At 34.6% G+C, this 15,694-nt stretch overlaps 2 protein-coding genes across 2 annotated transcripts in view; both read right to left on the reverse strand.

The window, feature by feature from the left end:
- Positions 1-365: 365 nt before the first annotated feature.
- LOC129939240 (uncharacterized) lies at positions 366-935 on the reverse strand. The gene has a single exon (XM_056047188.1). It carries the CDS (start codon positions 933-935, stop codon positions 366-368), a length of 570 nt encoding a protein of 189 aa, XP_055903163.1.
- Positions 936-6,421: 5,486 nt separating this feature from the next.
- Positions 6,422-15,694, reverse strand: part of LOC129942151 (uncharacterized) — a 100,596-nt gene continuing 91,323 nt past the window's right edge. The window contains exon 10 of the mRNA XM_056050963.1: positions 6,422-6,914. Coding sequence (XP_055906938.1) covers positions 6,773-6,914 — 142 coding nt within the window. The 3' untranslated portion in view covers positions 6,422-6,772. The remainder of the gene's footprint in view (positions 6,915-15,694) is intronic.

Consider the following 15,694-nt stretch of genomic DNA (forward strand, 5'->3'; position numbering starts at 1 on the left):
AATCAAATCAGAAACCAAATTGCCAGCAGAATACACTTAAGACATAATTTATTTAATTAATATAAGATATGTACAGATTTAAAAGTTGAAAAGCTTAAATAAAATTTTTAAAAGGAACACAAATGTTTTTTCAGTTCTGAGTTTTAAAACTAATAGGAACCAAAATGCTTAAAACAAAAAAAAAACAGCAAAAAAAAAAACAAAAAAGGAACATACACTTTTCTTTACAGTTCGGAGTTCTTAAAGATACAAAAATACATTTAAGGCCCTTGATAGTCAGTCTTGCAGCCCACTTCCTTTATAGATATCGAGCTTCATTTCTTTAAGCTCTATTTCCTTCTTGTTTAAAAGAATTTCCTCCAGTCTTAATTTTCAATTTCAACGTTGTGTCTCTTCGTCTCCTCGTTTCTTGCTTCCAAACAATTTTGAAGAGAGTCCACAGATTTCTGCAGATTTTTCATAGTGTGCTCAAAATCCTTTGCAACGCGAGCGAGTTTGCTGGAAGCTGCCAATATGCTCTCCATTTTTTCACCAATTTGTTCTATTGCTTTGGTTTGTTTTGCAATAAGATCTTCTACGCTGTTTTCCCCACCGGTTTGTCTCTTTCTCTTCCTACCTGATGGTGTTGCTGGTAATGCAGGTTCAGTGACTTCTTGCATTGCTTCATGTCCTTGACCAACTTGTCGGGAGTTGTTGGGCATGGAATTATTGTTACCGTATACGACTTCATCCTCCACACCGAAATCCATCGTGCTAGGAATTCCCTCAACGACGGTGTAAATACCGCAAATTTTAGCAATTGCATCTTCCGTAGGCGATACCACAAATTTGTTAAATGGGCCTCCTCCAGTTGATACATCTTCGGCCTTGTTATGGGATAGCTTCTTCCTTATTGAACTCTTCCAGTCCGTCCAAACCTTCAATAAAAAAACCATGATTTTTTTTTGATGTTGCTGTTTTTTATTATTATTTATTTTTTTCCAACCACTCGCGTCCTTCTGCGGTGGGCCATTGCTGTTGAGCTCGGATTTCAAATTGTCCCACAAAGCTTCCGCGACAACTCGGTCCCCTTTCATAAATCCTCTAGCAAATTCCTTGTGCTGCTCCATAAAATTTATAAATATTGCCTCCTGCACATTATTTTTTGTGTTTTCCCCTGTTTCAAATATGTTTAAAGTGCAATAAACTTAGGAAGTTTCATTAAAAAATCATATTTTTGCTTACATTTTTAATCGTGTCTTTTTTGTTCCACTATTTCACTTCAAATGAACAAGATCGATTTGAAATCGCTCGGAAACCGATAAAATCGAATTGTGGAACACAACAATTTCACTTTGTTTCTATTTCCATAAATTCGAAATTGAAATTGAAATCGAATTGTAGAACACCGAATTATATTTTCGATCTATTTCGATTTCATTTCGAGTGAAAGTGAAATGTAGAACCTAGCTGTATATAGCAAGTACCCGTGGCATGATGGTTAGTGCGTTGGACTGTCATGAGAGAGGTCTTGGATTCGACTCCGGCCTGTGCCACTTAAACTTTTACTCACGGGTACTACCTGTTGCGAGGAATTGACAAATTCTTTAAGAGTAATTCTTGTCATGGAAAAGTACTTTCTCAAATTAGCCGTTCGGATTCGTCATATAAACTGTAGGTCCCCTCCATCCCTGAAAACATTAATCGCACACTGGAATGGTTGAGTGTTGTATGTCACAAGGCCCTGGTCCTCTACGGACTGTTGCGCCATAGACATAGTTCCTATATGTCAAATTAAAAAAATGCGAGTGAGATTTCTTAAAAATACAAACATTTCAAACAAATTATTTCTTTGCTCAATATTCTAACAACGAAATGATATAGATACAATAGCTTTACTCTACGAAGTATGATGTTTTTGACACCTAATCAAATTTTCTAAATATTATTATTTTTTCAACACTAAGTATTTTGTTGGTATTTGTTTAAGTTTTTAGAAAAATCAAATTGACCGTTTTTTGTATAAAATAAAAAAAATGCTATTCAATCTGTTCTAAGCACATCAATGTTAAAAATACAAGTGTCACTACAAATATTTCTCAAGTACAAGTACAATTATTTGGTGTTTGTTCTTCACAGGTTTGGAATTAAGTATTCAAATCTTCAACAGTAAACATTTTCAACAAAGATACTCCACCTGAAGATCCCAAACCTAACTATTATTTAGCTTTGCCCTAAAGCTCTTCATGTTAAAACTTTAATTGACACGTTGAACATGACATTAAGGTTTCAAAATAAGTAAATGAATTTTAAAACTGGTTACCTGAAATTAAACAGCTAATTAGTTAATTAGTAAAAATGTATCAAATTAAATTCAGAATGTGCGGATTATAAACGGAATTATAGGGTTTCTTTTATTTGTAGGGAAAAGTAAGTAAGTAAAATTAGGCCTAATGTCAGTTAAAACAAAATTTTAATGACCGAAAAACATTATGATAGCTAAAAAGATGTCAGAACAATAATGTGAATGTAGTCTTAAGCCTAGTACGCTGCTGATGCGAAACGAAATTTTTCGGTGGTCTCCAAGTGTAGAGCGAAATTAAAACGAAAACCACAACGGAAAAATATTTGTGTAGAGTTCTGTCAGCTGTCAAAAACAATTGAGAAGTTCTGTCTTTCACTTCTTTCACATCAACAATACATTCTTCAACATCCTGAGTTTCCGGCTCAGATTTGCTGCAAAAACTCAGAAAAATCCAATTTTTTTTTTAAATTTTAAATCAAAACTATCTATATTAAAATGAAAAACACCGAAAGTCACGAGTAAACAATTTTCAATTTTGATTTGTAAACAGTTTTTTCCAATAAATAAATTAAACGTCAAAATTTCGCAAACAATTAATATACCGGGCAATTAAATTGAGAACGAAAAGAGTGGAGAATTGTACTAAAAAATCTAGTACAGCTATCCACTAAAATGACACATTTCGTTGTTCAGCAGCGTACTGAAAAACGAAAAGCACAGCGAAATTTTTCGTTTATGATTTCGTCATGTCATTTTTGTATGGGAAATTTCGTTTAGCATCAGCAGCGTACTAGGCTTTATAAAGAATATGACGTTTACTGCTATAAGGATCAAGCTTACAAAATTACTTCAAAATTTGTTCAGTTCTTTTCAAAAAATAAATTTGTGTGGCTGTTTTTTACTTTTTAGACATAATTTTCAATTTTCACAGTAGCCGATTCTACGGATTCTGAATTTCTGTAGAGTCAATTTATCCCTGACATTAATCGCTCACAGTAATGATCTGTGCTTAAAAGGTAAAACATCTTATGTCGATTTTGTACAGTTTGTAGTAGAGCAATTTCAAATTTAAAATTGTGCTCAAAAATGAATTAGGTCTTGGAAACAGAAGTTGTTCTCCGCAAAATAATGAATTATTATTTTAAGTTCTATTAAAAGCAATTTTGTTTAATAGATTGAAGGGTAAGAGTAAGAAAAATATACTTTTTTGACTTAAGTCGTTTTACCAAATCAAATATGAGTACATTTTTAATCTCAAGTCACATAAGATATTTTTCCAACTCAACAATTAATTGTTTTAAAAACTTTAGTCGACTCAAGTTTTTGTTGCCAAATGCACTAGAAGGAATTTGTGAATATAAGCTACATTTTTAATTTTCATTTAAAATCAAAAACAAACAAAAAGGGCCATTAGTCAAGGCAAACAAAATAAATAAAATACTTTCAAAGAAAAGTTTGTGTTGTTGTTAATACAATAAAGGTTAATATCAAATTTATACAAGCTTATTCAAAGTAACATAAAAGAAAAGTTTAACATACAAATTAGGCGCCTAGTGCCCTTACAAAAAAAAATATGAAAGAGATTGTAATTTTATAATTAGACGTTTCATCATCATTTTCCTCAGTTAGTAGGCAAATTTTTATGAAAACTGTGAAAAGTGTTATTGATTAGTGGCAGTAGATCCATAAGAACCTTTTTTCTTTTCCTTGCTGATAGGTAAAGGTTGTAAGTAGCGCAATGGGACATCACGACGCTTCAAATTTAATTCATCAAATAGCTCTTCTTCAGAAAGTGAAGTTTTGTATAAAAGTACTCCGAACTTCTTTTCATATCTGACCCATTTGATCTCTTGCATTAAGAACTTATTTCCACTTTCATCAACTTTTCGCCAGAGACATTTTTCATTCGAAGTTCTGGAAAAGTATAGAAATTTGTTTCTAGTCATTTCATTTTTGGTATCAGTCACGCGGTTGGTGGTATATCCACGGATGTTAGTTTTTTCTTCCTTTTTATCGCCGCATGGTCGGTATCGCATCCCATATGATTGTGAACTGGTATGAAACACATATGATCAATAATTCGAACACTTGATTCTGTTTGCATAAACACATCGTTGAAAAAAATAAGTTCTTGTTCTGACATCCACAAAAATCACTATAAAAGATTACCTCATTACAGGTTTCGGGTAAACTCTTAAGGTGCTCAAAGAAAAGGCCATCGCCCTCATGCCACATAAAACAGGAAGGCTGATTCTTTGCGCCATCGTGAACCGTTAAATTAAATGTCCATAGCTCCCCAGGTAGGGAGTGGGAAGGCACTGTTGCATGCCAAAAATAAATACTTTTTTACTTATGTCATTTTGACAACGAATTTTGTACTGTTTTTTAGTTTCGCATGTTCTAGGTGAACTTTCAATCCCTTTTCGTTTTTTTTATTTCCGCTGCTGATTTTTAATATCATGTGCAGGATTTCACAACTATTACACCTATCGAGCTGTGGTTTTTTAAATTCAAAGTTCATAGTCTCAAAAATTTTGGAGTATGTAGTAAAGGGTTAGCGTTGTGCCATATTTGTCAGTAAATAACCGATACATTTAAGAAAGACTTAAATTGTCATGGAAGTACTTTTGTGCTGATTCCTTTCTAGTGTAGTGTAACTCATATGCTGGAAAACTTTGTATATGATTGCGTATTTCCATTTCTGTAGCATCATTAAGCTTATTTGGAGTAGATTGTCTTGGGAAATGGTTGTACCTGGAGACTCTAGTTTTGTCTTTACCACTGTTTTGATAAACTGTGAAACGTGAAACATTTTTGACAGACCTGTATCCTTTGACACCAACTTTCAAAAAAATGTCTTGACATGCATCCTAGTCTGAAAATGCGTTGTCGTGTATCTCCGTGTTTTTTTCGCTGAAAATATTATCAGCCCGGCGGTTAATGCTACTCTCAAATTTTAGTTGCCAAGCTTCCAATACTGTTCAAATATATTTCTTTGAACTTCTGGTGAAATATTTTCATTCAATTCTCCAATTTCTTAACCTCTTTCTTTACTATAAATGTACCTGAATTATTGAAGTATCCTTGTCCAGTATTTCATTCTAATTTTCCTATCCCACAATTGTCATTTTGACAGCTTAGATTTTCTTCAAAAACTTGTACCTACTGCACGTTCTGTTTCATCATTCAATTCACTATCACTATTCAAATAAATTTCGGGATCAGCTTAGGCATCGTCAGAATCACAATCATTTCCTTGATCAGCCTTGGAATCAACGTTCAATAGATTTTACAGAATAAAAGCAGTTTTTGCGTCGATTTATAACCATGGATGAGACAAAGTTACAGTACAAAAAAATGATCTGAAAAGACAGAATCGACTTCAAAGAAGATGGAGACAGTTCCATCTGCAGGTAACAATCAGCGGCGGTATTAACTTATACCAGCTTTTGAGGTACGAATTAAAGAAAAACCGGCTGCAAATTAAAATGTTGCGGCACCTTCTTTAATTTTACAATTTGCAAACAGTGATTTTTGTTGCTAAGACTTAATTTTTGGATTTTGTTAAAGTCAAAACTCAAGTCTCTTTGATTTTAGCTTGAAAAAGAATATTCTTAAAAATATATTGAAGACCAGTGTGCCACGCACTTAAATATTAAATACATTTGTTTAAAATTTATTTATATTTTCCTAACTATTAAAACTGCACTAAGTGATTAGCCAAATTAGCACATTTTGTGTTGAAAAATAAAATTCAAGCCTCTAAATAACTTTTGCTATAATAATGAATTAATTATAAACCACAAAATGACACATTATTTCTTTTTATTAAAATCTATTCCACACATCCAAGTAAAACACTTTTTTGAGACTAATAGTCATAAACATAATAAATACATTCAAATAAATAATAATTAAATTAAATTTGGCGTAGATATAAATTAAATTACTTATATTAAATTCCTACAATTACAAAATATTTTACTCCTTTTACAAAATAATTATTTAAACATACGTTAATATAAAATTCATAATAAATTAATTTTAATTTCTATACCTTATAGAAATACATAAATAAATAAATAAATAAATAATTTAATAAATAGTACAATAAATTAAATTTAATACCTACTCCTTATAAATAGTTAGATTTTTTTTAAATAATTCAAAATAAATAAATACGATTTTCTATGTATGTTATTATTAATTAAGACTATGATACAAAATAAGACTTTTATCAATTTGTTTGTTTTTACATTCTTACATTATTTCTTTCAATATTTTGATTGTTTTTCATTTATTATTTACATTACAACATACACCATTTAACATTGCAATATTATTAATTTTTATGCTCACATTTTTAATCAGTTAAAACTTAAACATACAACTTTCATTATTTTCAATTAATTTAGTAAATTAATCGTTAGTCGTTGCCATTTTATGTGAAATCATTGCTTTTTGACATTTTAAATTAAGTAATTTCAATTATTCGGTATTCACAGAACATTGGGCGTATAAACGTAAGCAATCTCTTTGTTCTTGTCCATTTCGAGCTGCATCTACAAGCCTATAGAATCGAATGACAGTTGGATTCGTGGTGTCAGCAGTTTGAAGTTCACTTAAGTCCCTGAAAAAAATTCATAAATTCCAGAATTAATAAAGACCAAAACAATTAATTTCTTAATATAAATTTAATGCTTATTTAATTTGATGATGCCACTGAAAGACGTTAAGTACCTACTGGCGCACAATTAATTTTATAATGTCAATAATTTAAATTGCTTTAAAGTTAAATCCAAGTAGAATGAAACAAAAATTGAAAAATCCTGTTGATTATATCCTTTCGAAAAACATGTAGGTAAATAAATGTTCATCATTAGCGAACATTTCTTTTATTTTCCCATTAAAATAAATTTCAGAGGAGTAAATTGAGTTTATTCGGAATTTGTTGTTCGTTTAATTTCCTTCAACAAGAAAAGTTCTTCAAATGTTAAACTAGCAGAAAATTACACGTACTGCATCCATCAGCACTCCTCCTACCTCTAAGAACACCTAATCCATGTATAAATTGAGACAAGTAACTTCATTTTAAAGAACGCCCCCGTAAGACCTGAACTGAAAAGCACGTTCTTATAAAAACCAAATTCGCTAACATACGCTCTGAATAAAAGTACCTTCAAATTTACATCTCCCCCACCCATAATTGCAGGGTATTTGAAAAACCGATGTCTGCATGCAAATTTAACAATGACAAACAGTACAAGAACTTCACAATACTGACATTAATACATCGTCGTAGCGTTGAAGTTTTTCATCTATTTCACTTTACGGAACGTAACTTTGATCAGAAATAATTGATTTCTTTTGTGAAGCTTATATAAGCGCAGCAACATTTTTCATGATGCTCTTTGTAGAAAAGACGTCACTAAATTGGCGTCAATTTAAGACGTCAACATATCAAACGAAGTGAAGTGACGTTAGATACTCTTTTGGCGTCAAGATTAAATTATAAAATTTGAGGGGTAAATTGATATTTTGTATGTAGTATAAAATACTTATTTAGAGCGTGCAAATTTTTAAACTCAAAGCGTGGAAACTCTGAATGGGGTGCGGGCGCGAAAAGAAAATTCCTCGTCCCCATTTACATAACCCAATTTAGCTTAAGAGGTTTGCGTATAAAACAGTGAAATAAATTGGCGGTTTTACATCATGTAGAGTGCCGCGTGCGTCAGTCACTTCGTTTCGGCTCGACTCATTGCTATGAGAATTTAAAACTTCTTGTTCTTGTTCCCTTTTTATATGACAGAGTTATTTATGATGATGAATCTCCAGGGGGGAGATGAACAGGAAATGACTTTGTACAAAATCGATTATTTTCTGAGGAGCTTCCACCATCACCATCCATCAGTCAGGAACAAATAGAAAATTGGTGTGGTTTTGTTTGTTGTGCATTAGACAAACTTATTAGATTGATGTTAGGAATTTCTTCTCGATGTAAATGTAACCTAACAATTTCCTTTTATGCTAAATGTGAAAAATTAATATGAAAATCTCAGCTTGAAGTTATCAACTTTAAGAAAGAAAACAAATTCATTAAAAGAGCATATGTTTAAAATTGTCTAGATTCGCTAAGTTTTTAGGTTCTGGAGCATTTAATGAATGCTTGGTGGTGCTATGGCTATCAAAATTGCAGTGAGTGATGAAAATTAAAATAATAGGAATCCAAAAAGGCAATATCTAGTAAAATCTTGAGCTTCATAATGTAATAAATTTTGGTTCAAAATCTTTGACCTATGAGCCATGATAGTTCATTAAAGTATCATACAAAAACTTTACATTGAACAAATTTCGAAAAAGGTGAATTTTGACGAAGAGCTTTTTTTATACGTGTTTAACACTACCTGAAAGGTAATTTAATTAATGACTCGAAAACTTTTCTAGAGAAGTATAAAAAAGATTTTCGTATTCCTTAAGTTCATCGATTTCTACAAAAACTAATGGAATATATAAGTTTTGGTGTTTTTAGTAATATAGTTCATGGATTTCTACGAACACTAATGGAAAATATCAGGTTTTAGTGTTTTTAGCAATAAAGTTCATGGATTTCTAGGGAATAATTCTTTTGATGTTCAAATGGTAGACATGAGCATTCAAGAAGACACACGCGTCCATAGGTTTTTCTCAAACCCACAATTCCAGATAGGTTGAACTACTTAGTGAAAACTTTTTAACGCTTCTGCGACGTCATCAGAGCCCAGACCTGTAAAAAGCGGTTTATATGGCTTCCCGTCCTTAAAATTATACTGAATATCCTAATTGCCAAGCACCAACAATCTTCGTATACGGACGGGTTTACTGATGACGAAGCAAGCAAACGAAATAAGGACAACGAACTTCGGATCTGTACGTCGAATGTTAGGTCTCTTAATAGACCACGTGCAGCCGGACAATTAGCGGAAGCCTTAATCTGCTGCAAGTAGATATTATAGCCATCCAAGAAGTGCGTTGGAATGGACCGGGCAGACGCAAACTTAAAGACAGCGATGCATAACATGGCTACTGCTAACGCGAACAAAGGCCAGCGCCAGCGTCTATCTGGTTGTGTATTTTTTGTTAAAACATGAGTCTTAAAATTTAACAGCATGAGTGAGCGAATCACGACAATCCGCATCAAGGCTAAATTTTCCAAAATAAGCTTAATATAAGAGCATGCCCCGACAGAAGAGAAAGATAATGACACTAAAGAAATATTCTAAGAGTTATTGGACAAGACATTATGAGCATTGCCCTGGCTATGACATTAAAATTGTCTTAGAAGATTTTAACGGTAAGTTAGGAAGAGAAGACATCACAATCGGGAGATACAGCCTATACGACACCACCTCCGACAACGGATTCAGGCTGATCGGTTTCATTGCGGAGCGTGACGTTCTGGTAGCATGTACGCTGTTCAAAAATCTTGATATCCACAAGGGGACTTGGAAGTTTAATGATCAATTAATTGAAAATCAGATTGACCACAATGCGATCGACAGACGAGAAGTCTCCAGTATGCAGGAAATCCGAACATTTTGAGAGGCCACTATTCACTCGGACCACTATCTCGTTATATCCAAGGTACGGCTACGGATATCCCGATCCAAGTAAAAAGAAGGAAGTACTGTGAGAAAAATCGATGTTAGACGGCTACAACCACATAAGACAAGAAGAAGTATAAAAGGAATAAGGTTCGCAAATTTTACCAAAAGGAAAAAAAACCTTTCAAGATTACCAGCCACAAACTGAAGCCTGTAAGGACATTCAGGGAAACATCGCAATAGAACAAAAGTCTATGCTGAAAATATGGAAATACCACTTCTGCAAATTATATAACTGCGATGATGAATCGAACCCCGTTTAACCCAGACGACGCAGAATAACCAACCCAACCCCGACGAAGTGAAAATAACTATTCCGAAACTGAAGCTGACGCCAACGCCGCCAAATTATTCAAAGCAGCAAGCGATGACCTGGCATGGAGCATGCACCAACTCATCTGCAAAATATATAGTTTGCCCTACATTTTTAAGAAGGGGGACCCTATAAATTGCGCCAACTACAGAGACATCGGTCTGCTGAACATCGCGTATAAGATCTTCTTTGCTTTAATATGTGATCGTCTGAAGCCGTTCGTCAACAACCTGTGGCTGCACACTAGAAAAGTCCACTATTGACAAAATATTCATATTACGGCAGATCTTGAAAAAAACCCAAGAACTTCAAATCGATACCCACCATCTCTAGGGAAGGGCTTTATTGAGCAAAGTCTAGTTTTGAGATCCCTGTCAAATTTATACCTATGTGCAAAATGACGATGAATAATGCACGCTTTTTTGAAGTCAAAAATTGATTTAGACAAGGCAATGGTTGCACTGTCAGGCGACTTCGTCAACATGATTCTGTAACGAGTTGTGCAAAACTCAACCGTCAAAGCAAGAGGCAAAATCAAATGAAGAATAACTCCTGAAAATCGCTACTCCCTTGGACTTAAAAGGCAATTAAGTATAAAAACCCTCTCTTGAGCATCTAAAGTCTCCATCTTTAAGACACTCATCATCTAGGTTTTCATTTATGGCTTTTAGGCCTGAACCCTTCCAAAGAAAGATGGGAGCGTCTTAGGATGCTTCGAGAGAAAAATTCTTCGGGTGATTTTTGGTTCAGTCTGCATAGATGGAGGGTAGAGAAGGAGGAGAAGATACAATGATGAACTGAACGAGCTCTACAGCAACAGCTCGTTAAAAGAATTAAAGTACAATGACTTATATGGCTGGGTCAGGTAGGTAAGTAGAAATGGCGATCTCAAGGCAACCTAGCCTGAGATCCAATTAGCGCTGAAGTATGCCGTTTTGATACCAAAAACTCGTTTGACCTTTGATTGAAAGGTATAGATTGATAGATTGATAGTATAGATTGATAGCTTCATAGCGATTATGTTAGAGCCATTTTATCGCATTGAGAAAAAAGATTAGGTCTCTAATCTTTGTCTCAGATCGCTCATCGAGTTCTTGAAAGAATGCTTTTCCAAAGCATTTAATTCTGGTGTTTGCCAAAGCAGGACATTTGCAGAGGAAATGGATTATGGTTTCACTTTCTCTTTGGTCACTACAGCTACGGCAAAAGGTGTTGTAAGAGATACCCAACTTCTCTGCATGTACTCCTATAGGCCAATGTCCGGTACAAACCGCAACATTCCTGGCTATGTCTTGCCTTGACCTGCATAGAAGATCGTTTGTACGGGTTTTGTTATAGGTGGGCCATATCTTCCTAGATATAATGCAGTTGGGTAAATTGCTCCACCTTCGGTTTGATTCAGTTTGGTAGATAGAAAAGATTTTACCCTTCATAGCACCAAGAGGAATGTTAACCATTTCCGCAAGTGAGCTATGAAGGGCCGATTCTTGCCTGTCTAGCTCGTCAGCCCGTTCCCACGAACCAACTCCGCACTCCATCTTTGAGCCGTCAGTAAAGATGGTTGTGTCGAAACCTATCGACACGATGTCATCCTCCCAATCTTCTCTCGAAGGGAAAATAACCTTAAAACCCTTACTAAGGTTTAAAGTAGGAGTGCAGTAGTCAGTATCTACCGAGATAATATCTGAGGGAATTAATTTCGTAGTGTTGCTGTGACCATAAGGTTTTGACAACCAGCTATTTGATTCCTTCAGCCTAAAGGCGCTGCAGAAAACTATGTATTTAATAAAAAGGTCGATTGGTAGAAGATCCAAAATAACGTTTAAGGCGTTTTTGCACTGGAAGACAATGATAAGATTTGACCATTGAGTAGAGATAGCGTGAAGGGCGGTACTTTAGTTTTGGTGGTAAAGAGCAACAGTTCAGTTTTACTTTGTTTAACTCCTAGTCCACAACTAGTGGCCCAGTTGCTAACTTTCTTCAAAGCTGACTCCGTGATTTCACTAATCACAGAGGTGTACTCGTACTTTCCTGACACCAATAGCACCAAATCTTCCGCGTAGGCTACCGCCTTCACTCCACATCTCTCTAATTTAACGAGAATTGTATCCATGACCAGAAGCCATAGAAGAGGCGAAAGAACCACCCTGGGGTGTTCCCCTACTCACGTGTTTTGTTGCGATTGTATTGCCTAGAGAGGCTCGAATCTTCCTACCACTGAGCATGGAAATAATCCATTCTCGAATGAAGTCTTCTACACCGAACTTAAGGAGCGATTCTTCTATGGATTCTGTAAGGACGTTGTTAAAAGCACCTTCTATGTCTAGGAAGTACGCACTACCTCATGGAGGGCAGTCTCCGTAGATTTGCCCTTAAGATAAGCATGCTGAGAGCTTTCAAAAGGATTAGGATTTCTCTTATATGGTAATCAAGAATGCGCTCCAAGGTTTTAAGCACAAAAGATGTTAAGCTTATTGGTCTGAAATCCTTCGCGGATTCGTGAACTCGCCTACCCACTTTCGGGATAAAAACTACTTTGACCATGGCTGGGTCAAGTAGAACAAATGTATATATCAACGCTCCAGTCCAAAAGGTCTTCGAATTCAATCCCGAGGGACTGCAGATTAGATTAAGACCGCGACTGAGCTTGCGTACGCAACTGGAAGAGGACATCAACCGGAATTTAGAATACCGCTCCAAAAACGGGAGCGAAAACTGGTCGATATTGATTTCCAAACCATCAATTACCTGCGTAGACAAGCAAACCGATCCATTGCTTCGATAGTAATTTTTTTCAGAAGTAATTCTATTTAATGAGAAAAGGCAGCTTTTAAAAATATCGATTCCGACAAAAAGGATTGCCAAATGGACAACACGTCTACCCAATATAAGGCTGTTTTTAAAATTGTTAAGTGCACTTTGAGTTCCCCTAAATTTTTGTATACTTCGGTTTAAAATAAAAAGTCATGTTAAGGACGCATAAAGGTTTTTACTTCATCGGAATTGTTTTGAAATGAATGTTTACATTATCTAGAGTATAAAAACCGTTTACAGTGTTAATAATTTTTTTTTGAAAGTTTAAAAACGAAAGTATGTATTGTTCCAAGAATTCCAGCTTTGTGTAAAAATTGCAATCCAATCTGTTGAGATACTTTTAAAATAAATGGTGATATTCAAACACATAATAAAATATTTTTACTAAACAATACCTACCAATTTCAAATTTCTATATGTATTTTCCTTGGAAAATGACCCAGTAAAAAAATCAATTTTATTAAAAATTCATTTGATGTTGAAAAATAAAGAACAAACAAAAGTGTTGTGAAATACTGTTGTTATGCTTTTGATTTAATTTTGTTTTTCCATGTAAACAAGTTGTTTCCAATGAAAAAAACAATTTTTTATAGAAAAAGTCATCAATCCTTTTAGCAAAAATACGTACGCCGAAATGTGACAGTTTACAACAAGGCGGGTGGATTTTATAAAAGGCATTGTTCCATTTTATTTAAATTCTGAAAAAAACATCACTGTTATTGTTTCAGTATAAATGGCATTTTTCTAGTTTATCTTTGATTGGTTATTCTTTCGATTCTATAGCAAAAAACATTAAAAAAAAAACTTTCATAAACACACCATTTTTTGAAGAATGTTTTGCAGAAGCCTTTATTTATATCAGATATTTGAAAAGATTCCTTTACTGACAATTTTAAAACATGTTTCAAATTTTATTAACAACTTTAAAAGGTTTTTCAATAAAATTTAAATACGGTTCTCTACAAATCATCATAAATTCATACAATTCTAAAAGGTTTTTCAACTTCGGCGAGATAGATTTAATCTATACCCTAACAGTCAATTTAATAAACGCGGAATTGCAAAGGGTCCAATAACAATCAGCCAACAGAAAAAGAAAAATATACAAAACCAGGTATGATCCAGCTCAAGCTCTAAGCGAGGAGAATTTCATAAAGATATAAAGGCTTTGCAAGGAAGATTTGAGGAAACTTATTGGGGTTGTTGAAGATGACCTAAATGGGGACACACAAAGTGAACATATTCCTGTCGGTTTGCAATTTATTGCTTCCATCAGATACTAGGGTCGAAATAAGGTAATGAGGCAGTTTATACAAATGCCCTTATGAATTTCTAAACAGTTATCAACCATCCAACAATTTGAAAATAAAAGTGGATTTCTTGGCGTTATTGGAGCAAGTGACTGCACCCACATTCGAATACAAACAAAACAAACAATTGAAAACTGATAATAGTTTCGACACAAAACATATAAACGAGAGAATTCCTAGATGTGTTTTCAACTCATCACAATTTCCTGTCAAAACCCATACGAAAAAAAACTAGTCTGCGAAACTTAGTCAAAATTTCAAGTTACCAAACATTTATCGTATTTATTGTAGTAGATTTTCTTAAGGGATTTTTTTTGTAAGCGTCACTTTACTATTCCACGAAAATTTTGTTTACAGCTTAACTCTTATTCTCTGGTTTAGTAAACTCGCAGAATAAAGGTGTAAAAAGTGTTTTATATTAGTTCGGCTGTAAGGTTCATAGGAAAAAATTACAGAAGGATTTATGTGTAGATAGCGATGCACATTTTTCTTGGAGTTTAGAATATCGAAATTAAAACAAAAAACTTAAGAGTTGTGTAAAACATTCCATATTATTGACGACTGGCTAAAAACGATTATCTTTAATTTATTGCCAACGTGTGTAAAATTTACCTAAAATGTGAACTAATTGGCATTTTCATATGCTTCAGCAAGTTCCCATGGCTTGATGGTAAGTACAGAGGACTGATATTGCGACGACTGGAAACTGAACATAAATGTCCAGAAGTCGGAGACAATTCTGTTCCGGACTACGTTGGCTGGGGCCACGACTGATACGTGCAAGAATTGGCGCAAGATGGTCATCGTTGATCTTCACGGGCAGCCATTGGCGAAAAAAGTGTAGTGAAGTACCTCTGTATCTGGTTAGATCAGTATTTATATTTCGACAGACATATAAATGCTGCTCTGACCAGGGCCAGAGTAGCCTTCGCTCTGACGAAACGGCTGTTTTTTAGCAGTCGGCTTGACCCCAGAGTGAAGGTAATTTGCTACATGGCCCTCATACGGCCAATGATCGTGTATGGTTGTCCTGTGTGGTTCAACGTTGCCCCTTCCCAGATGGAGAAGTTCCGGGTGTTCAAGCGGCAGTGTTTACGACGCTGTACCGGCTTATATCGAACAGCCGAATCTTCTTATGTACATTACTATTCCAACGAGGTCCTATACAACGGGGCCCGAATCAACAGAATTGACAATTTCGTGATAAAACTCGTTCGAGGTCACATTGCAAGAGCTATGTCTTCGACCAACAATTTAATTTTCGGGGCGTTCTATCCGAACTACGAGTATTTTGAGAGTGCACGCTTGAGCGGCTTTATTCCCCCAGAGGCAT

Source organism: Eupeodes corollae, chromosome 1 (assembly GCF_945859685.1).
Source record: "Eupeodes corollae chromosome 1, idEupCoro1.1, whole genome shotgun sequence".
NCBI lineage: Eukaryota > Metazoa > Arthropoda > Insecta > Diptera > Syrphidae > Eupeodes > Eupeodes corollae.